Consider the following 26710-nt stretch of genomic DNA (forward strand, 5'->3'; position numbering starts at 1 on the left):
GAAAAAGTGATCAATTGCATTGAACTTGGCAGACATTTTTTATCACTAAATACATCTTATCACAAATTCACAGTAACTATAGTAACTATAAAAGCTACAACTCTTATCCTTTATATGGCAGTGGCAATGACAAATATCATGAATTTCAAAATATAATATCTATGCTAATATAGACCAGTCTATCTGGTATTTGTACCTAATGGCAGTGATAGCAGTATAACAACTCTATAATAGTGTGAAAAACATGAAGATTATTAAATTTTATTTGTGCATAACACATATATCACTATATTTTCAAATTTAAATATAATCAAATATATGGTATAACAATATATAAGGCATTGTTAGACAATACGGATACCATGGTTACCATGGTAGTAATATTTATTGCTGGTTGAAGTAAGGCAGTGACACTATAGGTACCATGGTTACATTTGTAGCAATATTCATTGATGGTTGAAATCAGACAATGATGACCAATACAGGTGTCATAATGATTCATTGATATTGCTTTGTAGTGACCTTAGACTTGGGTTGAGAAACTGTCATATCTTCGTCTCTTTGATGCTTGGTTACATTCTGGAGGGCTGCCTTTCAGTCGTAAAGACCGACGTAGCGGAGCCTGGTTCTGGGACAGTTCAATCAAAGGCCTCTTGAAGTTAAAGGAAGAACTAGGGAAGGAAAATATATATAATATAAGTATATCTTCAAATGTTGAGCTGCCAAATACATTGAGGGTAGTATACTAGGTCCCTCACTGCTTGTTAATTCTGGTTCAATGTCTCATAAAATCTGACCATGTTTCTTTTCTTTTTTTTAAATTTGTGCTGGGAATTCTACCAGCAATTTCTTTTTATGCAGACAAATACACACAATCATACACAATTCTACAGACTTCCATTCAGGTTTGGAACTTCATGGCAGGGCTGTGTTGCAGTGCACGCTCTATATCATGTCGTTGTGGAACTGACAAGGCTTCCCAGTCAGTCCACAGTCTATCCCGAAGTCACCCAGGCCTGGCAAACAAAGTCACCCAAGCCTGGCAAACAAAGTCACCCAAGCCCGGCAAACTTAGCACATGTGGGCTCCGTGTGAGTAATCGTCCATGATTTTTCAGGTCATTATTCAAGGAGTTCCCCCAAATTTGCACTCGTCTTGTGACTGAGACACGGCTGAGTGATACAGCCTACCTATCAAGTTTTTAGAACACTCACCTGGGATTGGGTTGGTCACCTTGAGTGAGATTGAAACATGACCTTTTGACTGCCAATCCTGAGTGATAACAACTACATCACAGGGAGCCGGTCTAAATCATGTTTCTTCATTGGCTAAGCCTTTTAACTAATCTAATCAAAACAACTGTTCAAATTTCTATGACAACATACCTTGTTGATGATTGGCTCTCAGACATGCTTTCAAAAGAAGACTGAGAGACAGTATCTGATAGGTTGGATGTGTTTCCTTGCAGGCATAAAAGTTCTACCATATCTTCATGACAAGATGCAACATAGATAGCGCCATCAGTGATGGCAGGACCTACATAGCGTGGGTTGGCGATTTCCATGAAGGTGTGATTGCTGAAATTTAGACAGAAAAATAAACTATGAAAATGAAGAAGTGGTGGAAAAGATTAATTTACTTTAAGTCTTACACTTATGCAATGACATCAAAATGTTGTAAGAGAGAGACTGCGTTCAATCCAAGGTTGCGATATGAATGCTATCTTGTACATGGACCTACAAAGAATCTTTCATTTGGGACTGACTTTTTATTTAACTCTACAAGAGAAAAATTTGAATCTTAATCTGATATGGGCCTCAGTACAATATCATTCAGGAAGGAAAGATGACCAAATAATTGTAGAATTACCTGTCAATCTTGTCATCAGACTTTATCTTACAGACTTCCAATGAATTGAAATGTGTAACATACAGATAAGGACCACGATAGGAGAATGCCAACGGAAGTCGTGTCCATTTCATGTCATCAGTACGAGTTCGTCTACCGTACTCGTCCACAAAGACACCAAATTCTAGAATTGGATTGGATGGAAGAGAACAGACATGACTAATTAATTGGTTGTCAGTTTTAAAACAAAGAGTTTACGGCAAGTATGGAATAGTGTAACCATTTATTGTTGACTACAATGCAAGTTTATGTTGGTGCCTGGTATCTAAGAGGAAGCAAGTATTTTACTCTGGTTTAGTTTCTAATAATGATTATTGAAGCTTTGTGAATTCAGTTCAAATCTTTGATTTGTTCATTCATGACCATCAGTCAATTGTTAACTTTCTTTTATGATACTGCATAATACAACACATTTTCCCTTTCAGCAACATTATCATATACCAAGTATCTCTTCCTATGTCATTCAATGAGTATTGGTTTAGTTTATTTCAAATGCTAAGGCCTAATATGTCATTCAATGGAAAACATGTAACATTGAAAACATTGAAAAGGTGCAATAATTTTCTGTATCACACCCTGGCACACTTTGCCCAAATATGGTAAGTGATGTGCTCATCTGCATTCACTCAGTGATTTGGTTTTGATTTTTTCTCAATATCTTCAACTTTTTTTTAGCATAGAATAGAATGATGTTTCACTATCAAACAAAGAATGATGTTTCACTATCAATGTATGTGGTTATGTGATTCAAATGATGTTTCTATGCCACTACATAGAGTATATGATAAATCTTTATGGCCGGATTCTGGTTTTGCTGACTTCAGTATTAAGGCGTTTGCGCCCTTCTGAAGTCAGGCCCTTCTACTATACAACCTAAAAGCCCACATCTGGGCCTTAAATATTACTATAAACTTACCATGAAAGCAGAGTAGGAATTCCAATGCTTCATTAGCTGTTGATACTTGTAGTATAGATACAGGGAAACTGTTGACATGTCTTGTACCATATACAGCATACGCCAAGGACGTATCACTTGGGTCTAAGAATTCTGGAGGTGAAAGTTTCAGAAAATCAAAATAATGATTAATTTAACAATAAATAAGTCATTTTTTTTTGTACAATGGTTGGTCAAGGTAAACTTATTCACCTCCAAAGAAGCCAGTGAAACCCAATCCTAATAAGATATGTTTTCAAAGGACACTGAATTCTGTCATCTTGCATTGAATATCATCGTGGTAAAACTTTAAATTCATTGTTATTGAGGTAAAACTTGAAATGCATTTTAGTGTACAACAACATCCTCAAAGACACACTAACCTTCAACAGTAAACAACAACACCCTCAAAGACACACTAATCTTTTGACAGTAAACAACAAAATCCTCAAAGACACACTAACCTTCGACAGTGAACTGCTTCAGGTCAAGTTCATAAAACTTGTCAGTTCCAAGCAGTACACTTGCATGTGTGAAATGTATACAGCTACATGGCTCTGTTGTCTCCATTTCCTGAAATATAAAATACACATCAATATATCTACTGCAAATCAACCTTTTCAATAAATTGTCATATGTTATTTCATAGACTTGCAAAATTTTCTGTCATTATTTTTATTTTATAAAATCTATCAGAAAGTACTAAAGAAGGTTTGGAGTTCACAAGGAGAACTGAGGTATATTGTTTGGTTTATTTGAATCTGTACATGTCTGTTCATTTTGACTGGTCTGTCATTCTGTGAGTTTAAACGTGGTAGTGAAACAGACAAAAACAAAAACAATCAACATCACCACCACCACCACCACTATCATCATATTATCATCATCATCATCACCACCACCACCACCACCACCACCACCACCACCACCATCATCACCACCATCACCACCACCACCACCACCACCACCACCACCACCATCATCACCATCACCATCATCATCATCATCATCATCATCATCATCATCATCATCATCATCAACAACAACAACAACAACAAAATCAACAACAACAACAACAACAACAACAACAACAACAACAACAACAACAACAGAAGGTTGATTGGAATTCAGACCTCACCAAATTTAAAGACTTTCTTAATACAGCAAGAAAAAATGAGAGAAATAGAGACAGATGGACAACCAGTAATTAAAAAAAAAGATGGCTGCAATCTCACCTTTTCCACTACAAACACTTTTGTACTGCTGTTGTACTTTAGCAGCACAATCTTGTCAGGCATGGCAGCACATATGAAGACAGAACTGCAGGCACAACCCACAGCAAACAGGTGACAAGACTGGATACGGTCAATGTTCTTGGTTGTTATGGATGAGTTAGTGACACTAGCCTGGCTAGCTCTGGTCTTTAGGTGAGTAAAATCTACTGTACATAGTTTACGTTCATCACCTGCAAAGATATCCCATAATAGTTAGTGTTATATTTGATGATGTAGTGTGTTTTCACTTATACAAGTTGATGGTATTCAAGGGTTATATGTATACGGTGACTGATTCAAATATTCAATAACCAATAAATGTGATTTTTCTCTGTGGATTACCAGGACGATATTAAAGAAACACTTGGACCATTTGTTCATTCTTTAAATCTGACTAGTAATACATGACAACCTCCACAGCAACAAGGAGGAAACAAGTAACAGAAAATCAAAACAAACATACCTGCTATCATTAATACCAGTCCTAAATCTTCAATGAATTGCATCTGAAATACACTGTCAACTCCACCAATGGCCGATATCCGGTCTCTTTTCTTGACCTCCATACTGTAAAGACCTTCCTCAGCTCCTATCAACAACAACTGGTCAAACAAAACAATTATTGGCAACTTTATACCATTTCTGGTAATCATGACTAAAACATCTGGCCAACACTGGAACAATGAAAAACTGTCACGGGTTGAAAAACAAGCATGAAAATGATGATGTCTGACATGGCAAATATTGGAAGTATCTGACAATTTGAACACAGTGAATTATATTATCTGAAAAAAGTGTGAACAGCTTTATACTGCCTTGTTCTAAACAATCTAATATCCAGTTTGAAAAACTTGACTTTTTCATCATTTGGGTATGTGAAACCCTATTTGATAAAGACTTCACGTGTTTTACATTATAGGTAATATTATAGTGAGAATGTATGTATAAAAGAACTATGCTAAGTTGTCAAAGATATAGACAATATAAACCAACTTACTTGGTTACCCATCAGCATTGTACAATTAATGTCTATACACTGGTCATCTTCTAACACTATCAAAGTGTTACCAAGCATTTTCTGTATAACAAACAAGAAGATAGAAATCAAATAAACTGAGAACTGAAATTGCATGTAGATACAACCCATAACACCAAAGTAAAGTGTTTGCTGTATTTACCCCAAACGTTTATAGCATCCATATCAAGTTTAAAAGTATACTGTTTCATTTGCTAAGTGACCACATTAGAAAGGCCACATGCCAGGCTTGTAAATAAACCAGTTGAAACAGTATAATTTTACACTTGATATGAGTGTAGCATATAGAGAAAGTGCTTTTTAATACTTCAGTGTTACCTGTTGTATCTACAACTGATAACAGGACTAAAACTTATCTTAGGAGATGTATAGTATAATAAGTTGATGAGTTTGGAAGATTTTTCTGTTTATGTGCCATTGTTTTTATCAAGCAACATTTATATGAAATAGTAATCTATTGCATTTACATTGCCTTGAATGTAGCATTATCAAGAGGAAAGTGAACTCACAGCTGTGGCTCTGGTTATGTTTTCATTTCCATTGGTCACCATTCTCTCTAGATTTGCCATCCATTTCTGTTTGTCAGAGAAACTTGTTGCCATAAAGTACATATTTTTACCAGGCCAGCAGGTGGTCTTTGGGTGGAATTCAAGTCTAAGGATATATGGTAGGTCTGTACTAGCCGTGTTAAATAACTCTGCTGGTGTGACTGCAGCATGAACGGTTACTTTACCATCAGATGGACATAGGTCAAACTCATCTATTGGTTCTGTTAGGATGAAGAAAATACAAAATTAAGATGTTTTCTCATCCATACAATCAGAAATGCAAATAAAATGAGCTGTTACAATTGTGTTCAATTCCTAAGTAATGGATTGCCAATCACATGTACTGTTACAATTGTGCTCAAGTCCTTAGTGTCTTGAGTACCAATCAAATGAACTGTTACAAATGCATCCTCCTGTCACTAAAACCAAATTATCTACTGAACCTTTTTGTCCATGACAGATACTTTTCATGCTGTGTTGTAAAAACATTGACTAGATCTATCATAACATACTCAAAGTGATTTTTATCAAATATTAAACTTACCCACAGAACTTTCCTTCTCATAAGTACAGACTTTCGTTCCTTCAAGAGTTACCCACTTTTTGTCCCAACCTTGCTTACCAGCCCTTCAATACAAAGAATGGAACAATATTATTAAGATGAATAAACAAATACAAAACAATTCATTTTCTCATTCATTCACAGATTTTGTAATAACTTGTATAAGGACATTACAAGTTTATTAAAGTAACACAGAGTGAAGTTATCAGGAAGTGCAAAAAAAGAAATGGGATTTCAGTATCAAACAAATTCTTGTGGTGCACATTTCATTTAAATCTGTGAATAGAATTATTCCATTCTGATGTCTTTCAATGAAATTCTAAACACTACTGAAAGTGTATCCTTTTGGGGCAAACATAGGTAAGAGTGCCCTCATTCACAATGTTAGTAAATTCTTTTGTTTTTACACATACAATTCCAAAATACAAGTAACACCACTTGATAATTTTTATAGACACAGTAGAGTTTAAAAACATTGGAAGATAGTTCACAACCTTAACAAAGAAAGGTGATTTGTGGTAATGCAAAAAGTTAATTTTTTACCCATATTTTTGAAGGAAAAAATTGAACTGTTGTTACCTTGGTACTTTCATCCATCCTTCCAAGGCCACCAAACTATCCTCAGTGGAGTCATTACTCATGGCAGGGGAAATTGAGTGTGTAATGGCGTCACTGAAATGCTCCATCAACTGTGAGGGCAGGCCACAGGTGTGTGGCAATAAGGGGGCACACTTGGGGTGACAAACCTGGTGACATTCTATGAAGCGAGAGATAGGGAAGTAACTTGTCAGAATGTAGAGGTAAAATGTGAGTTGCTGGATCTATAATATTTAACTGGTGAGTTGTTGGTTATAATCAAATACTGTGTTGGCCAATAGAATTAGAAACTATTTAATGTATTATCACACCTGACAGTGTTTTTGCTTTGGGTGGGGAACCCCTGTAACAGAAAGGGGGAAAGAGGTAAAACTGGTAGAGTTTCCCATTGAATCTATCACAAGTTTTCAAGAAATGCAAAATTAATAATTATATTATACCAGTATATTGATGGCACAAATCGAGAGATCTGATTGGTCTAGACATCGAACTAGCGCGTCTAAAATGAGCGATAATGCACAGTTGGCACACGTCCAAATTTTGATGTTGACTGTTTGTCTACGAATGTTGTAGTCCGTGCAGGGATGGGGGCAAATGAAACCAGAAAACGTTGCATCTTATCGTGTTTCCGATATTTTCAATATACTGGTATAATATGATAGCAATAAACCACCCCTGGGAGTGGTATACCACTCGGTTTTGACCAGTGAACTCAATATATGCACTTGCTATCGCTCATGCATATATTTCGTTCACTGGTCAAAACCTCTTGGTATACCATCCCCAGGGGGTGGTTTATTGCTTAAATATAACAAGAGTAGATTTACCATGACATTTTGAGGCTTGTCTACCAAAGTGTACACTATCCATACACACAACACATTTAGTAGCTCTCATAGTGAGTCCACTTGAGAATCGGTGTGGTATATTATGTTTCATTCTCTCCTTTGGTCTATGCATGGTGGATGTATCATCTTTTAAGGCTGCCTTCTTGTAAGTTTTTGGTGACAGTAGTAAGCTACTTGGACTGGGTTGGTTGCTAGGTGACATCATAATGGCTGTCACGACTCCATGTGAGCATGGTGTCTGTGGTATATCCAAGTGTTTGGATTTGGCCATTATGTCTGCAAACAAAAGTAGATAGATAAAATAATCCCAAGTGTATAAGTGTATTATTATTGAGGATATTTGAATCAACATAGTGTTGATAGTGCTGGAACTTCAAAAAGTTCAAGTATTACATGACTTGTGTAAAGACACTAATGTCTATGTAAAATCTGACACTGGTTTGTATTTAGGCCAAAAAAAAATTATTTGGTTCTGGTTACCCGACCCCCACCTAGTCTTTCACTGCTGACCCTAAACATTTTTTTTTATACATTCGAGAAAAACATGATAAAATCGCAAAAATTGTCAAGTCTTGCCAGAAATAGTGGATGCGGAAACTGACATCAACTTAAAAAGACAATGTAAAACTGTTCTTCCAATTTGTAATGGCTGTACATCTGATAGGGAGAAATAAATAACACAGAGACCATTTGGAAAACAATGGAAAACCTGAACTAGACACTCACACATGAAAAAGATATATAATAAAATAAAATAAAATATAAAATCTACCTGCCCCACCTATTCTAAAATTGAGTGTAATCAGAACCACACAATTTTTTTTTATTGGGGCAGGCCTTATGTATATATAGGATAGAAAAGTAGTCTTGGAAAATATAGCCTAGAGACTTACATTGGTCTTACTATCTAACAAGATGAAAAGTCTTTTAAGTTATAGAAAATTTAAAGGCAAGGACAACTTTAACTTACTTTCTCTTTTCACAGCTTGAACCTCTACTTTCATTTTGTTGAGTTGTTCCTGTAACTTGACTCTTCTAGCTTTCTCTCTCTCTAGATTCTGTTGCAAGTCTTTATACTGAGGATAAATTGAATGACTGGTATCAAATGATAGTAATAAATGAACAAATAGGTATATTTCAGTTTGGTCAACACCTTACTAGTTTGTTATTATTTATTTATTGGGGGGGGGGGAGTAATTTCAGTTGTTTACTGATAAAATGTTTCGTGTTGAAAAGAGATTACTGTAACAAAGAAACCTATGTCTATTACATGTAACGGGGGAGGTGTGTGTGTGTGTGTGTGTGTGTGTGTGTGTGTGTGTGTGTGTGTGTGTGTGTGTGTGTGCATGCGTGAGCAGTGAAAGTTCATTCTATCCATACCAATGTTCGATATCTGATAGTTTTGTGTTTTCTTTTTGTGTTGATGTGAGACAAACGTTTAAAGAAATATCCACCAGGGTTAAGAGATAAAACAGACAATGCCATTACATTACATTGTAAAGGATATGCTTTCTATAATCACAACTTTTGTCAATAGAGGGCACTTTTTTTCATACAACAAGTGTATTTATACATACTTGTAGTGGTAGTCCAGGTAGTGGGGCTGTTTCTTTCTGTTTACGATGTAGTATACCTCCGCCAAACATTCTCTTCTTCTTGGCTGGTGTTGCTACCTTAGCTTGCAGGAAATCTATCAGTTTGGTCTGTTGTGATATAGTGCCTTCATATTTGATACGTTGATGAGAAATGTGTACCTGTATTATGGACAAGAAAGAAAACATGTCACAACTCCTGTACAAGTACATTTACGTCGTTACATGTGTATAACTACCTTCTAAAATAAAATAATATTCTAACTCTTTTGAAAATCCTCAATGAACTTGTGATAGCCCTTAACTTATTAAAGACAACTATTGCATTTTTTTGATCTGTCCAATCCCACTAATCTCTTTAGAATGACGCACTCTCTTGTTACAACTGACCTCTAGGTGGCAGTATACTATGATCAGTCGGCTACAGATGTTAGGTTGGTAATTCAACAATTTATAAAGACAGTGAAGGGAATTTCCTCTCCTCTGTCTATGAATTAACCAAGCCAATATTTTTATTAAGTGAAACTTGATCTTGCCATTACCTCCAGATTTTCAAGTTCATTTTCAAGGTCATTCTTCTCAGTTTTCAGTATCTCTCCTTTCTCAATGGCTTCTTCTAGGGCTTGTGTCAACTTGAAGTTAGAAGACTTGACAGATGTGATTTGAGAATTCAATTTGTGTATCTGTTGACAAAGATTACATCACCAATCAAATCTATAAGTAGAATATTCTCACTTCAACTTTAACATACATGTATCGTTTATCCATAAAATGAATTCATTTAACAAACCCCATTCTGTCTTCACTCTCTGCCTGAATTTGTTACCATACATGGTTTTTATTTTCTAACACACTGCCACACACACACACACACACACACACACACACACACACACAGACCGCCACACACAGACACACACACACACACACACAGAGAGACGCACAGACACGCACACAGATGCACTTACCTCATCATTCAGTTTCTCATTAAAGTCCCTTTCATCATTGTACTGTCTCTGCAAGGCTTTCACTGTCAACTCTAACATGGAATGCTTCTTCTCCAGGTCATTCATCTATGGGCAGAACATTACTTATAAAGTTATTATCCCATGAAGAAAAACCATATTTATGAATAAAATAAAATTGACATTTATTTTGATATCTATGACCCTCAATTATTGATAGTGTACACATCATACATGAGACATAACTATAAAAATATATCAATTATGAGTTTGAAATAAATTGACCCAATAAATTGACAAGGTGACTTTGATAGTACTTACATTCTGAGTAAGTAGAGTAGCTTGTTCTTTATGATCCTGTAGTTGTTTTTGTAGTCGATCACTTTCTAGTCGGTGTGCTCTGTTAGAATCTTCCAAAGTTTCTGCCAACTCTAGGCTCTTCTGTTCTGTATATAGTCTGTCAAATGATAGATAGATAGATAGATAGATAGATGGATGTACTGATCATTGAAATGTATCTGATATCAGTGATGGCATGACTGACAGTAATATGTAAGGTATGCCGTGACGGGGCGCCCTCACACATCACTAAACCCCCTCTAACGTCTGATACTATCTTAGTAAAATACAACTAGACAATCTGTTTTGCCAATAACAAAAGCTATAGGTACAAACTACAAACCATGATTGATTTTTTTTCGAGAGTACAAACCATTCATTTTACAAAACTTGCATAAATTCCTGTATTTTCCAGCTTTACATAAACATTATTATTTTACATCGACTTCTAGAACTTTCATTAGAAAGCAGTCAACATTGTGAAGTTTTAACTGTTTCACTAAAAAATTATCCGTCTAATTACCAGCTTTGATTTATATTCTATTGTACCGGTACTACAGTAGACAAGGTTCATTAACGCATTTATCACCAGTGTTCTTCCTGGAATTTTTTTGATGACTACTATACAGTCTGAACGGAAATCTGTTGATCTCGGACCAAAGGCCTGGCGTTAATTTTGCATGCTGGACTACACTAACCTTGCCTCCTTCTCTACTGACAAACTGTGCTGTGATTCTTGAACTTTGACTTCAAGTTCCTGTACTTCCTTTTCCAGGCCATTCCGGGCATCATTCCAGCTGCTTTCCCTTTCTTCCAATCTATCGTTCAAAGCTTCAAGGTCCAGAACTTGCTCTTCCAGCATGGTGCAGGTAGATTTCAACATGGATATGTTCTATACAGAAATAATTTAATAAAAGTGAATTAGCAATGAACATGTCTTATATCATGAATAAGCAACAGTCAACATAATATATTATCAAATTGTAACAAAAACAAGAATATTTTAATAATACTGGTCCTTTTCATTCTATATTATCCAATAAGATAAACAAGATATACCATTAGAGGAAACCTTTTCTTCATAAACTTGACAATTGGACCTCATTTTCAGATACAGACTCTCCTTGGATACAAACTGTATTCCGTCATTTTCATATCTATTCAAGTCAGTAAAGTGATGCAAACAGACAGAAACTAAAACTGACCAGTTCATGAGCTTCACATGTATGTTTATTTTCAATCAGTTCATCTTGTAACTTGTCAATCTCGTCACTTTTCTTGTTTACATCATATCTCATTGTGTCAATCTGTGTATTGTATTCCTGGTTTAGTTGGTTAAGTTCAGCATTCTGTTCAGTCAGCTGACTTAGTTGTTCTTCCATATCAGTGATGACTTCACAACTCTCTCTCAATGTTTCATACTTCTCCTTCAAGGCTGTATTCTCGTCCTATTCAGAAAAATAAGTAGCGTTATCACTATGTGGAAATAGTCATAATGTCACATGATTGTGTGTTCATACTAAAGTGTTTATGCCATACTTGAAGTTGAAGTTTGGGCAAGTGTATGCATGCATGTACTACCGGTATGTCAAAAGTATAGCAAGTAGAGTCTCTGCTATCAAACATGAAAGCTTGTGATCAGTCTTACTGAACTTGATATATCGTTTAACAGCATTTGCAAGCTAAGATGATATCTACTGTAATAATACTGCACACACAAGTACAAATACACAATGTACAGGTAGGTTTGCCTTTAAGAGTCTGAACTTGGGTTGTATTATCATTACAAGAAGTTATTAATCACAGAAAGAAGGAAGGATTATGAAATGAAATAGCAGTAATAACTAACCAACAATACAGTTGAAAAATTCTTGTTTTCAAAGATGAATGCAATGATTATTTGGGATTTTTTTTCAGTATTTTGTGATTTCTATTTGGTGCACAAAGATCAATATACATTTTCTCTCCATGCTATGTATTTCAGATTTCCATAAACAAAAAAACAAAAAATTTCAGAGTGCCCCCCCCCCCCCCCCCCCCCCAGCTGATAACAATTATCCACTACTTTCCACTTACCTGAAGTCTACAGATTTGTTCCTCAGCTTTGTGGCAGCTCACATTTAATTCATTTTGTAGTCTCTCTACCTTGGCCTTCAGCTTTCTTTCAGTGTCTTCAAGATTACATAATTTACCATCATTCTCATTGGCTGACTGTATACTGTTGTGAAGTCTGCTACGTAACTCACTAAGTTGGGTCTCATAATGACTAATGGTCTGTGTAATGGAATTAAAACAATAAATTTTTACAAATACAATAAACACACATTTTTTAGTCAACATTTCAATCAATCAATTTCCCAAGTTTTATTTCAAGAAAATAATAACAGCATCACAGAAGCTTTACATACATATGAAAATATTGTTATGCCAAGCCTTTTCTAAAATTTTCACCACCAAGGAAAAACTCTAAATTTTTCTATTTCATTGATATATCCTGCTTTGTACATGTGCTATATATAGATCATTTTTAACAACCAATGAATCAGCACTAGAGAATGCAAAAGCCGATTGCATAAAATCATTTCATTGGTTTCCTAAGCAGATAAACGCAAGCTAAGCTGACTATACCCATCTCCCATACGTATACTATATGTGAAAACATTCAATTCTTACCTGTGACAATCTATTCTCTACGTCTTCAACTTGTTGTACATTATCATCTTTATGGTCTTCAAGTTCTTTAATCTTACATTTCAAATTACTGTTCTGAGTCTCCAGGTATAACTTCTCCTGTAGTAAGTCTGCTACCTTCTCCTCTGTCGCCCTCTGGTGTTCCTTTCTTTCTGCACGTAGTTTTGTATTCTTGGTCGATATCATTGCTTCAATCTGTTTCTCTAGTACACCAATATTAGCTTGTAACATGGTGATGGTCTAGTGGAAATAAACAGAAAATTATATCATAACTAGGCTAAGCCCATAAGCTCACGCAGGGTAGATTCATTTGTGACCGGCTGCCAGGGCTGCCTCACGATGATATTGTTGATAGTGAGAATACTCATACTATATAGAATGTGCATGCGTAGTCATTGTGCCGCAAAGCATCGTTGGGTAAAACCACCAAAAAAACATTGCATAGTATATAGGATATGCATGCGTACTAGTCATTGCGCCGCTACACAGCCTCTGCGTGAGCTATTACCTTTTACATTCAATGAAGGAAGTCTTAATTTCCTTCTCTAAATCCAAAAGTTACTTACAACATCATCACAAAACAGACACTGATAACTATCTAAATGTTTACAGAAACTTACATTTCGTTGTTCTGTCATCTTTTCCTTAATCTGTACATCCTGGTCTTTATCACAATGTTCATTGCCAAGATTAAACCGAACAGTCTTCTTCTTGATAGAGGCCACCTTCAGTCTATGTTCGTATTCCTATTAACAGAAATCAAAGTACTCTAGGTCAAAGGTCAAATCAGAAACTTGTGGCTTGAATGTGATGTCTAGGTTTGCCTCAACTTTCACTTCATAAAGGAACAGTTTGACCAAACAAAGTCTAACCACATAATCTCTATGCTACAATGCATTGTGGCCTAACCTAAGATTAGAAATTGTATGGAGCATCTCTACATGTATACATACAGTAAACTTGGCTTTTGGCAACAAATTTGATTGAAGAATTTATTTTCCCACAATTGGCACTAACTTTTTATGGCAGATCAACAATATATGAATCTTAAACCTATATGTACTATGCATTAAAGTGACATGTACACAGCAACTCTATATATCAGTGCTCATGTAAACACAATTCTCAAATAAATTTTCTTTGTTTATGATCCCCAAGTTACTCAAAATTTACATTTGTACAAGAGAAACGGACTCCATTTTGAAAAGACTATTTTGGCATTAGTGTTTTAGTGATATAAGTTTAGAACCATCATACAATATATTCAAAGTATCAAGTAAAATCAAGTATAGTCAAACTGATTACCTGTACTTTGTCATCTAATTCCTTCTCAGTCAATTCTATAGTTCTCTTCAGTTTCCTATTTTCTTTCTCCACATCTTCATATTTATCTTCTAATTCCAAAATCTGTTTACTCAAATCTTGTGTCAGATGATGTTTGGTTTCCAACGACTCGTTAAGTCTAACTTCTCTTTCCTCTAATGCTCTCACTTTCCTTCTCAAACTCTTCCTCTCTTCTTCTCCATCTTGTACCTTTTCTTCAAGTTGTGATCTGTTGTTGTCTTGGTTTCGTAAGGATGTCAGTTCAGCTTCCATTTCGTTTTTAGTCTGTCTAGCATGTTGTAGTAGATCAGTGGCCTGACTACTAGACCGTAGAGCCTTCTCTAGTTTTTTCTTGTACTCTTCAACCTGTTTACGACTATCTTCTGTCATCTTTTGTAACTTAGTTTGGAGTTCAGCCACATCACACTTGGTATTGTCCTTCACCTGTGTCAAGTAAGAGTACAATTATCAGGAAGTAATGCAAAGAATCAAATTAAAACATAGCTAAATAACAACATTAAAAAAACCCAAAAAACCGAATCCATAATGTGCAAGAATGAATATTCATGGACTTTATGGTCATAGTTATAAATGAAAATTACTACTGTCAAAAAACTTTTTGAAAACAATTTTCACTAATGTTTCATCAGAATCACCAGGGGGGATGTTTACTCACTGTCTCTACCTAATTTTTCTTCTGTTACATGGGTTTAAAAACACTGAGTGAAAAGAAATTGACCACAGCAATATCTAAATCAAAATAGAGATTTACCTTGATAAGAGGGCTCGAAATTAACTTTTTTCTTTGGTAGTCCTAGTGGGCTACCAATTTCTGAAATTGGTAGCCCAAGGATTGTGACCTGTAGACCCATATTCCTGAACTGAAATAGATTTCCTCTATTGGAAATATGTGTGTTATTATAATACTTTCATGTCCATAAATCTTCCATCCTCATCACATAATCAGTGGTACCCTGAGTGGGCTACCATCAGTAAATTATGGTAGCCACATGACAAGAATTGGTAGTCTGTGGGCATGTGACTACTGTTAATTTCGAGACCTGAAGCATAGACTGTAGTTCAGTAACTTGTGACTTACCTTGATAAGCATAGACTGTAGTTCAGTAACTTGCGACTTGGCTTGATTACATTCTTTCTGTTGTGATTTCAACTCTGATTCTAATCTTTCAGCTCTTCTAGCTGCCACAAACCTGTCCTGTTCAAACTGTGCTATTGCAAGTCTGTATTCTTCCAGTTCATTCCTGTACAGTACAGTATTGTAGATTGTGTTAGTTATATACATAGAACTATGCACCATAAACAGTTTGTTTCATATCCAACTCTGTGCATGTCTGTATGTACTAATTCTACCTTTCTTCTCAATATAAGTTTCTAGTGTGCTCATATATATATGTATGTATATGTGTGTGTATGTATGCATGCATGCATGCATGCATGCATGCATGTATGTATGTATGTATGTATGTATGTATGTATGTATGTATGTATGTATGTATGTATGTATGTATGTATGTATGTATGTATGTGTGTGTGTATGTATGTATATATATGTATGTGTTTTTTACTCCTTGCACCAGTTTTCTAAGTAGTGTGTGTGTGTATGTTTGTAACTCTTTGCAACAGCATTGTCAGTGAATAATCCATCTTTTAAAGTGTGTTTGTTTATTATAGTTGCACCAGCAATCTTAATGAACAATCTACCATTAAAGTTCTTGTGAGTGTGTGTGAGTCTGTCTGTGTGTTCATGTGTGTGTGTGTGTGTGTGTGTGTGTGTGTGTGTGTGTGCGCGTGCGCACGCGCATGTGTGTGTTTAAAAATCTGTCTATCAATCCTTGCACTAGTATTCCTAATAATTAAATTACCTCTGAAGTTCTTCTTTAAGTTCCTTGGCTTTCTTGTTATTCTCCTTGATATCAGTAAGTAACTGTACAGCTGTATTGTCTGTATTTTGGTGTTCTTTTCTTTCCAGTTCCAACATTCTCTTCAAATTCTATCAAAACAATCCTTTTGTGTTAAAAACCAGTAACCTTACACAATCCGGCAGAATAGAGTTTGCATCTACTATTGAAAGGTAACTTGTCACCAGTGTACCCGGCCTCTAATGATAGCCAAATTTTGATGTAGTGTGTCAAAATGATAAAAACTGGGATTTCTTGTGAGTCACCACATAGTAAGAGATAGGGGAACACCAAATATTGGTGGGTCACTAGAAATTGTGTGCATCAGCGGCACGTCATATTGGCTGGGGGGGGGGGGGGGCCCACTGGTCACCACATAGTAAAAGATAGGGGAACGCCAAATATTGGTGGGTCACGAGAAATTGTGTGTGTCAGTGGCATGTCAAATTGGCTTAGAGGGTACACTGCAAGCACTACTTAGTAACTAAAATGACCGTGTCCTCTCTTCTGCAAATGTCTAACTACATTACTGAATGGGGCTGGCACTACCATAAATTCATTACAGTATTTCAAGTACATTTCAAACCCACAAAAAATGTCTTGTGTTGTGCAATAAACATCTCTTCTGAAAAAAGGAAATGAACTTGTCTTTTTTTAAGGCAGATATTATACTGGAGTCCCACAGCCAGAAAATTTTGAGTTTGCATTTCATTTATATTCTTAATGGTCTTTCTTTTTTTTCCACCATATGCTTTTTGGAGCTTCATTTTTATATATTTATATATTCATCAATTACACATATTCCAATAAAGTTCCAAAATATAAATGACACAAAATATTGAGGAGAATAGATTTCAAAGCCTATCCCACAGAAGTGTGACCAAACCAATAACTCTAAGCTAACTTGCCTTCACTTCAGTAATGTACAATGCCATATCTCTTTCCAGGATATCTCTTTCAATTTTCACTCTTTTCAGTTCCTCCTCCCTGTCCTTCAAGGAAGTCTCATGTTTCCGTGCTTGATTCTTGCAGGAAGACTGTTGATGTTGCAACTGGTTGAATTTCTCCTGTGTTTCTTGAAGTTCTTTAGTTTTCATAGCTAACCTTCTCTCTAGGTTGGATTTAGAGGCCGGAGAAGAACAGTCTTGGACCATGGAAATTTGCCTTAAAATAAACATATTGTTTGAGAATATAACATCAAATGATGGTGAAGAGACATGTGTGTCACAATGACCATCACTGCCATGACAGTGTAATACATTAGTGTGGTAAAGTTACAGTGTTTTGTAATAGTGGATAGACTTGCATGGTGCAAGGACCCTCACTGCCACCATAGTGTATACAATAGCATGGCAAAGTTACAGTGTGTTTGGATAGTGAAAAGACTTGGCCCAGGACCCTTACTGTCATGATACTGTATACACTAGCATGGCAAAGTTACAGTGTGTTTGGATAGTGAAAAGACTTACATGGTGCAAGGACACTCACTGCCATCATAGTGTATACAATAGCATGGCAAAGTTACAGTGTTTTGTAATAGTGGATAGACTTGCATGGTGCAAGGACCCTCACTGCCACCATAGTGTATACAATAGCATGGCAAAGTTACAGTGTTTTGTAATAGTGGATAGACTTGCATGGTGCAAGGACCCTCACTGCCACCATAGTGTATACAATAGCATGGCAAAGTTACAGTGTGTTTGGATAGTAAAAAGACTTGGCCCAGGACTCTTACTGTCATGATACTGTATACACTAGCATGGCAAAGTTACAGTGTGTTTGGATAGTAAAAAGACTTGCATGGTGCAAGGACCCTCACTGCAATGAGTGCATACACTAGCATGACAAAGTTACAGTGGATTGGGATAGTGAAAAGACTTGGCCCAGGACCCTAACTGTTATAATTCTATGGGTTAATCTCTAAGTCTGTTCTTCCAAAGCTGCCATAGTTACATCAACATTTTTCTTCATAACTTTGTTTCATGTAACATTGATACATATGTTATTTACTCTTGGCATTAATTGAATCAGCAATACAAGTACTTACCTGTCTCCTATCAGGGAATTGGCCAGATTTTTGGTGAAAGTGAAACCAATAAATGGAAGATCTCGGCCACCGAATTCCTTTTTGCTTTTGACGTAATTGAAGTCAAATTCTGGTAGGTCTTCTGGTTCAAATTCATCAAAGTTAGATGTATCATCTACACTATCAAGAGTGGGAACAAATGGTGGAACAACTAGGGAGAAAAAAGTCAGAAAATATCAGTTAGATGTGTCCTATACATAATCAATGGTGGTAACAAATGATGGAGCAGTTGATAAGAGAAAAAGTTACTCGTAATAGCCCTGCCACAATGGAAGTCAGGATTGCTTGTACTCATGTTAGCATGGTACAATTCTATGTATGATTTCATTCAACAATCAGATGTCTGAGTAAAATAGATCAAATTACAAAGATAGTGCACAAAAGATTATGTTTACATGACTAAATTCAAGTCAGACTGGTAGATATGATGAGAAAAAGCTATTTATTTTTCGAGCAAAAATTCAACTCAAGGTGCTCAATTATGTTTTTCACACAATCTACATTGTAAACAGTTATCAATTCATACCTTGTCTAAGTACTGTCCAGTCAATATCAGCAAAGAACGCATGATGACATAGCCCTTCATATCCAAGTCGCATATCATGCTCAGAACACAGTTCTTTGATCACTCTCTTGGCATCCTTAGACGCAGTAATGTCTGCAGGAAACTCTAAGACTTTCTGTGGCAATAAAACAACATAAAAATGATCATATCAGCGCTATCAGGCTTCTAAACCACTGTAACTTGTAAGATACATTGTGTTGTTCAGCCCTATTAGGCATCTAGTGGTAACTGATAGTGTGGTATGAATGATGTATCTTACAGACTAGTAGAACAGATGTGAGTGATAGCTGATAGTGTGGCATGAATGTTGTATCTTACAGACTAGTAGTACAGATGTGAGTGGTAGCTGATAGTGTGGCATGAATGTCATATCTTACAGACTAGTAGTACAGATGTGAGTGGTAGCTGAAAGTGTGGCATGAATGTCATATCTTACAGACTAGTAGTACAGATGTGAGTGGTAGCTGACAGTGTGGCATGAATGTCATATCTTACAGACTAGTAGTACAGATGTGAGTGGTAGCTGACAGTGTGGCATGAATGTCATATCTTACAGACTAGTAGTACAGACATGAGTGGTAGCTGATAGTGTGGCATGAATGTCATATCTTACAGACTAGTAGTACAGATGTGAGTGGTAGCTGACAGTGTGGCATGAATGTCATATCTTACAGACTAGTAGTACAGATGTGAGTGGTAGCTGATATTGTGGCATGAATGTTGTATCTTACATACTAGTAGTACAGATGTGAGTGGTAGCTGATATTGTGGCATGAATGTCATATCTTACAGACTATGATGATGACAGATTTGAGTCAAAAATTAAAAAAATTCATACATAACAAGATTATACTCCTACCTTGAAATTCATGATATTGCTGTATGTTACAACAATAGAATCACCTGTAAATGGTGTTTTAGCAAACATCATTTCATAGGCTACAACACCTAGTGACCACCAATCACATTCTCTGCCATAACTACCTCCTTCCTTCAAACTGCCATTCATACTAGTCAACACTTCTGGTGCTACATAGTCAGGTGTACCTACTGGCATTTGGGATGTTACCTGAAAGTAATAAATTGCATAAAGTAACAAAGCAATGACCACAAACATATATGTCCCCTCACTACCCATATGGATTATGTGAAGGCCCCAGAAAGGTCCAACTGATTTGACAGCATACATAACCATACTTTCTTATTATAATCATTCATAATACAGGCAACAGGTAGTATTGTTTCCATTGTTTTCCTACCCAATCAAAACAAATTACACACAAGCTTTACATAATAACCTCCTCCCACCCCCCACCCCCACCCCACCTTCCCCAAGTAAAATCAAGACAGAGAAAAAGTACTGTACAGTTAAGAACTGTAGTATAAAACTGTTTGTTACAGATAGGATGGATTTCTGTTCAGAGGATGGTGAAGACTCAGTGATAATAGTTCTCTAAGAGAACAAGTTCAGAAGAGTAGCAGGATCCTTGCCAATGATGTCCTTAATCAGGATGTGGTTATGGAGTATCTTTTTTTTTTATCAAGCCATCAAACCATTCTGAGTTTGACTCCAGGAGGTTTTCTATGTCTCTGTGAGAAGTAGTGATTTGGTGAACCTAACTTACCGTTTTAGTGCGTGACAACTTAGCAGCTGATCCAAAATCAGCAAGTTTAATATGACCAGTTCTATCAATCAGTATGTTGTCAGGTTTGATATCTCTGTTGAATGAAACACATTGATAAATCATCATGTTAGTTTTCTATATCATATTTCATTGGTTTTAGACTGAAATTAAATCTCCACTACATGCAAAGAATCACAGAACACGGTGCGGAATGGAGAGTACAGCAGTATTACCAATCACTGAGTCTAAAACAAAAACAGAATATTTCAAATAGACAGAGGCACATCATTGCCCTGCCTTGGAAAAAACTGAGTATCCATTCATTGTACATCAACAAGACATGAAGTCTTATGTTCATGTGATCAAATTGTGGTGATTTAGAGATTCCTGTATTATCATGTTCTTTACCCTTGTCAGGTAATTATTCAATTATATGGAAACAAAAACAAACACACACACACAGACTTACCTGTGTACATATCCCATAGTATGTAAGTTATGAATAGCAACAACCATCTCAGCCATATAAAACTTGGCCATTGACTCTTCAAAGATGTCATCGTATCTACTCAGCAAAGATAAGAGGTCACCTCCAGGGTGGAATTCCATCACAAGGTAGAGATTCTTCTGGTCTTGGAATGCATACTGCAGTGATGTAATCCAGGGGTTCTTGGCTCTAGCCATGATGTCACGTTCTTCCTCAAAGAAGGCAACCTGTACAGTAATAGTAGTGTACTTGGTACTGTGTATGTATACAGTCATGTTAAATCTGGGTTTTCCAAACTAGTAATTACTTGTGTAAAAACAAAATTTGGGAAAGAGAGGACTAAAAGGGGAGGAAAATTATGTGGGATTTGGTGGGCATCCATTTAAAAATGCTACATTGTTGATTTCCAAGCATTCTTCCACAAGAGATGTTATGGTACCTTGTTTTGTTCAATCTCAAATACTAAATCAATTTTTATAAAATGTGAAATTACTTGTTGACAATAACAAATATCCATCCATTGTGACAAATGAATGCAAGAAAAAGTGTCAATCTTCAATGGGACTGTTTACACAGGAGCAACTCATCTAATAATACCATTAAAAAAGTGATAAAGTTAAAAATAGAAAATTAATTAAAAACAAAAATATTACGTCTTTTATTTTTTTTCACTTTAGAGGTGATTTACAGCTTTTCTTACATTTTCCTGTGACAATGTTTCCGTCTTCTTCAGTGTCTTCATAGCATAGACATCTCCACTAGACTTCTCTCTTACAACTTGAACTTCCCCAAAATGACCACGTCCAATCACATTCTTTACTTCAAAGTCACTGATGCTGAGTCTCAACTGACGGAGTTCCTGTACCACAGTTTTATCTGTGTTTAGAGTTTGATATGAATAAAATCAGCTGCAGTTTGCTTCCTCACCCATTAGTTCTTACTCATCTGCTAAACATGTAGGTTCTATGATTCCACCAATCTACAGTGACATCATTACAGAACTTGAGGTGGACAGTTAGATACATAACTGACAAGTACTTTCACACCTTACATAATATTGAAAGAAACCTTTCCACACCTCTGATTACTCATAGACCCTACAAGAAACTCCAGCAAATTTGGATCATTCAGTCAGATCATGGAGGTACATGGGTTTCCTTATACCTCCATGGTCAGATCCATTTAGACACTGAAGAAGGACAAGTGATTTGTTCGCACCATGACTGTGTCTCAATCAAAAGTGTAAGAAGAGAACTTGTGTATCAAACATAGGTATGGCTTAAATTTCCTAATTTCAATAAAACTAAATAAAGACACAAAGTTGTGGTTAAAAAATTTCTGGTTAGACGAAAAATAAAAAAAAATAATCGCAAATAAATGAAAACTTGTTTGAATTAAATAATGGTAACATGGAATAAAAGTGTGGATTCCATCGAAAAACTACACATAAATGGTTAAAATTAGTTTGTACTACGAAAAATATAAAATACTATAGCTAAAATAAAACAATACTTTTGTTTTGGCCTGAACGGCTTGCCATAGTGGTTACCGTTTATAAAGCTTACATATAAGATTTACAATAGTAAGACTGATTTTCAGTGATTTGTTTTCTGAGTATTACAACAGTTTTACTTACATTTACCAACAAATGATGAGATGTGTTTATTTCTCATCAAGTGATCGTTGGTACATTCATCATAAAGTACAAACAAGGCATCTAGTAAACTCTCCCTTGTTGCCAGTGTTTTGGGTCCAGTACTAGCTGCTTTGCCTAGAAACAGTTGATTAAGTTTGGAATTCCGAGTGGATATAGCTTCTTGACTACTCATTTTTTTAGATTTCTGTAAGTCAGATAAGATATTGTTAAAAGTCACAATCTCATGGGGAAAAAAAAACCTGTTTTGTTTTATAATATTATTACTATTATGAGTAGGAGTAGTAGTAACACTAATATTAAACAGAACTTCCATTGCTTCCTAAATTCATCTTTTCCTTCCATTGACAGTTTCGGTCTACTACTCATATAAACTCATTTCGAGCAAGTTACATGTCATAAAACAGAACAACACATGCAATTCGGAGCTCTGGGTTTTAAGGTATGACTATGGAAATAGTACGAGACTATGTGTTTGCGTTCAGTTTCACATTCAAAATCAGATTTCTCAATGATGATCATGATAGCATGCAATCAGATTTAGTCAAGACTGACGTAATAAACAAGTCACGATTTGGTGGTCGGTTGCTGAAATATTTTACACATTACATGTAGTACCTATAACTAGTTTGAAACTTACCTAGGCCGTGCGAATAATATATGGAGAAAGACGAGCCACAAAGCGTCCTAAGAATCTTTTATTGACGATACAAGTGCACCAAAAGCACTTCCGCCATGTTTTTGTACATTCAAAACGGGCGCCGATCATATGATATGAATACGCTTCTGTGATTGGTTACGGTTTCTTTCACTCTCATTTGATTGGCCGAGTTTCTGATAGCAACCTTTCGAAACCTCAAATGACCTTATCCGCGATATGAGGTCATCTTTCAGATATTTGTATAAAACGAATAGTATTTTCATATTTGCAAATTTCACAGGTCATTCATTTACATTTACACACTTTTATGACGATAATCTAAGAAACAAAGCAAAAGGGATGTATGACTGATGTTCATTAGGTCAATAAAATATGCACCAATAAGAGATAGGTTTGTTTACAGTCTGATGGCCTTCCATAATTGACCAATCATTTGATATCTAACATAAGAGAGTCTTGTCTCTAAAATTTGCAATATTCCTATCGTATCATCGAACGTACACAGGTACAAGAGCCTCCTCTCTTTGGGAACAGCAGGACGAAAAGTTGCGTTGGTGATGATTTTGATAATGTAGAGGTATTTGACTGTGTTTGTTTTCCCGTTTCGCTTAGATTTTGATATAACGGTGCTCTGCATTACGTCATGATGACAAATTGCGCGGAAATCCAACGTGTGTGTTTGAACAACGCGCAGTGAGTTGGCGATGCGATGGGATCGGGAACGGTAAAGACACCGGTGATGTTGTTGACAATGTATTTTCACCACTCGACTCTCTGATGTGATCGAAAATCATGTTTCATTTTTCTGGAACATAGACTTTACTTCTTAAGAATATTTATCCGTACCCCTGCCGGTGTAATTCGGTGAAATATAATTTCTTGAGGAAGTATTTACTGGATTCAAGAGAAACTGTGAAATTTGAGACAGCAACTCTATTACCGTATTAGCCAACGTGACAAACACGCAAGCCAAAGGTGTTGGGCAATTCCTGTTTAGCAAGGATACGAAAACTGATGCTAAAATGTCGTCGGACGATGAACAGTATTGTAGGTACGGAGACGAACACGATCAGAATATTCGTATCGATTCGCCTTTAGAGAATTCAGACTATAATAGGTATTCGATGTACCGAATGGACGAAGGGGAAGAAGGAGCCGTTGGATACTATGGCGAAGGTGACGAACTGAATCTACAACATCACCACGATGTCGGAGATGGCGATGATGTGTATGCCCAACTTGCTCAAAAAGAGAAGGATCTTATTTTGGCAGCAGAACTTGGAAAGGCGCTGTTAGAAAGTAACGAGGAATTGAGAAGAAAGCAAGAACAAATACAACATGAATATGCTGATAAAATGGAGGTAGGAATTAGGACTTATATCTGATGTTTAATTATTTATCGTTTCTGCTGGGTTTATTGCCCTGATATTGGGGAAATATGTGTGTGTACTAAAAGCACAATAAAACACACAAGATTACGTGTGACTTCACGGGCAATACTAGTTAACCATTTACCAGAAATGTCAGGTTGGAGGTGGAATGGGAAACATTTTTTTTTCAAATTCAATCGAACATTGAAATATATAAGTTGAAATGTGCTAGATATGGATGTAGTAAGCAGTTTGGGAAATAAAATAAAAACCCAACCTTTTACCATTAAAAAAGTGAAACAGAGCATGTAAGCAATGTTTTGAGTAAAATGTACATTTTGTCAGTTTCCCATTGTTGTCAAAATTATGATTTTAGAAAGGTGGAGAAACTCTTTATGATAACACAAAAGGTTTTTGAACAAAAGGTACTGGATCCGTTATTATTCCACAGCACACAAGCTGGCCCTGGGTGAAAATCACGCCATGTAACAAGGCAGTGACAGATGGGTTCACATGGTGTGTTTGAGAACATTAGCTTGAAGACATTCAAACAGACAGAATTAGTAATCAGTGTTGGAACGCTTTGAATCCATTACAGCAATGTGCACATTATAGACCAAAATACTAGTATCTACTGGTGAAATACAGTAAAATCAAATATAAAAGAATGTGTGATTACTTCTTTTTATATTGGTTTCATATTTTCACTGAGCATTTGATATCATGTAGTATGAAATTAACTAAGAAGTGTGTTTTTTCAAAGACAAAAGCTTCTCAGATTGAAAGAGGAACCATTAACCATATATGAATGTTGAATAAAGAGAACTCGATGCCCAGAACATAAATAAACTTCAAATTACAAGCTGATGTTTAATCAAGAAAAAGATTTTAATTGCATTTTCCTCCAGCTCTGTGACTTTCCCCTCTGTAATTAAGGTTTCAGGTATGATAGAGACAATTGCACTATGTCGCACAAACTCAACAATATAAACGAACAAAGGCTAAACCCCCCTCCCCATAAATGAAATAAACATCAACACATTTATATATATGGTGTAAACCATGGTGAAAATTGTTGTGGTCACACCACTAACCACTACGGGAAGGATCAATACAATGTAAAGACATAATAAACACATTAAAAACTACCAGAAACCCAGCACTGAATATCACATTAGAAGTAAATTTTAATCAACTTTTATCAACACCTCAGTAGTAAATGCAAAACCTGTTAACATTGAAGGTGTGAAAGTTTTTGAAATATAATTAGAAGTATGAAAATGAAGTTCAACAATTGCATTAATGCTAGACCCCCCTCCCCCTCCCTAAACAAACAAGGTGCATTTAATGGAACTTGTGTGACATTGTGTGATAGTCCATTAATTGACATAAATGTGTGGACATGTGTTTATAACTCATGGAGAATAGACAAGTGACCATGAAAAGGAGGCAATGTGACAGATGGGTGCCTCTTTGTGCATGCTGGCTTGCATAACAAACAATATCCATTTGTTGGTGTAAAAAACAAATCCGTAGAACCACAACAGAAGCTGCAAACTTTACAGCCCCTGGAAATATATGCAACTCACAAAACAGTAGTAAAAATATGATATTATAATCTTCCTGAAATGTAATTCCATCGGGATTATCAGTTTCCAATGTCTCGGGAATCAGGATGTGATGCAATGTTGTGGTTGATCAACTTTGTATTGTGTTGTGATGATTG

General features: G+C 36.0%; 2 protein-coding genes across 3 annotated transcripts in view; one reads left to right on the forward strand and one right to left on the reverse strand.

The window, feature by feature from the left end:
- Nucleotides 1-188: 188 nt before the first annotated feature.
- On the reverse strand, nucleotides 189-23128 carry LOC144449164 (citron Rho-interacting kinase-like). The gene is made up of 33 exons (XM_078139649.1): nucleotides 22936-23128; nucleotides 22000-22175; nucleotides 21282-21526; nucleotides 20813-20906; nucleotides 20047-20256; nucleotides 19149-19302; nucleotides 18584-18773; nucleotides 17445-17700; nucleotides 16501-16628; nucleotides 15717-15879; nucleotides 14600-15061; nucleotides 13915-14040; nucleotides 13277-13534; nucleotides 12680-12877; nucleotides 11809-12051; nucleotides 11302-11495; nucleotides 10586-10721; nucleotides 10268-10372; nucleotides 9842-9982; nucleotides 9285-9461; nucleotides 8678-8783; nucleotides 7687-7983; nucleotides 6842-7019; nucleotides 6245-6327; nucleotides 5662-5921; nucleotides 5114-5194; nucleotides 4580-4718; nucleotides 4078-4307; nucleotides 3307-3415; nucleotides 2825-2956; nucleotides 1870-2032; nucleotides 1386-1577; nucleotides 189-671 (listed from the first exon to the last, which is right to left on the reverse strand). The coding sequence occupies exons 1-33, from the start codon at nucleotides 23126-23128 to the stop codon at nucleotides 524-526; spliced, it is 5967 nt and encodes a 1988-aa protein (XP_077995775.1). The 3' UTR covers nucleotides 189-523.
- An 897-nt stretch (nucleotides 23129-24025) lies between these two features.
- Nucleotides 24026-26710, forward strand: part of LOC144449438 (BICD family-like cargo adapter 1) — a 35190-nt gene continuing 32505 nt past the window's right edge. For both annotated transcript variants that reach the window (XM_078139969.1, XM_078139970.1), the window contains exon 1: nucleotides 24026-24975. In XM_078139969.1, coding sequence (XP_077996095.1) covers nucleotides 24637-24975 — 339 coding nt within the window. In that variant the 5' untranslated portion in view covers nucleotides 24026-24636. The remainder of the gene's footprint in view (nucleotides 24976-26710) is intronic.

Source organism: Glandiceps talaboti, chromosome 18 (assembly GCF_964340395.1).
Source record: "Glandiceps talaboti chromosome 18, keGlaTala1.1, whole genome shotgun sequence".
Taxonomy (NCBI): Eukaryota; Metazoa; Hemichordata; class Enteropneusta; family Spengelidae; genus Glandiceps; species Glandiceps talaboti.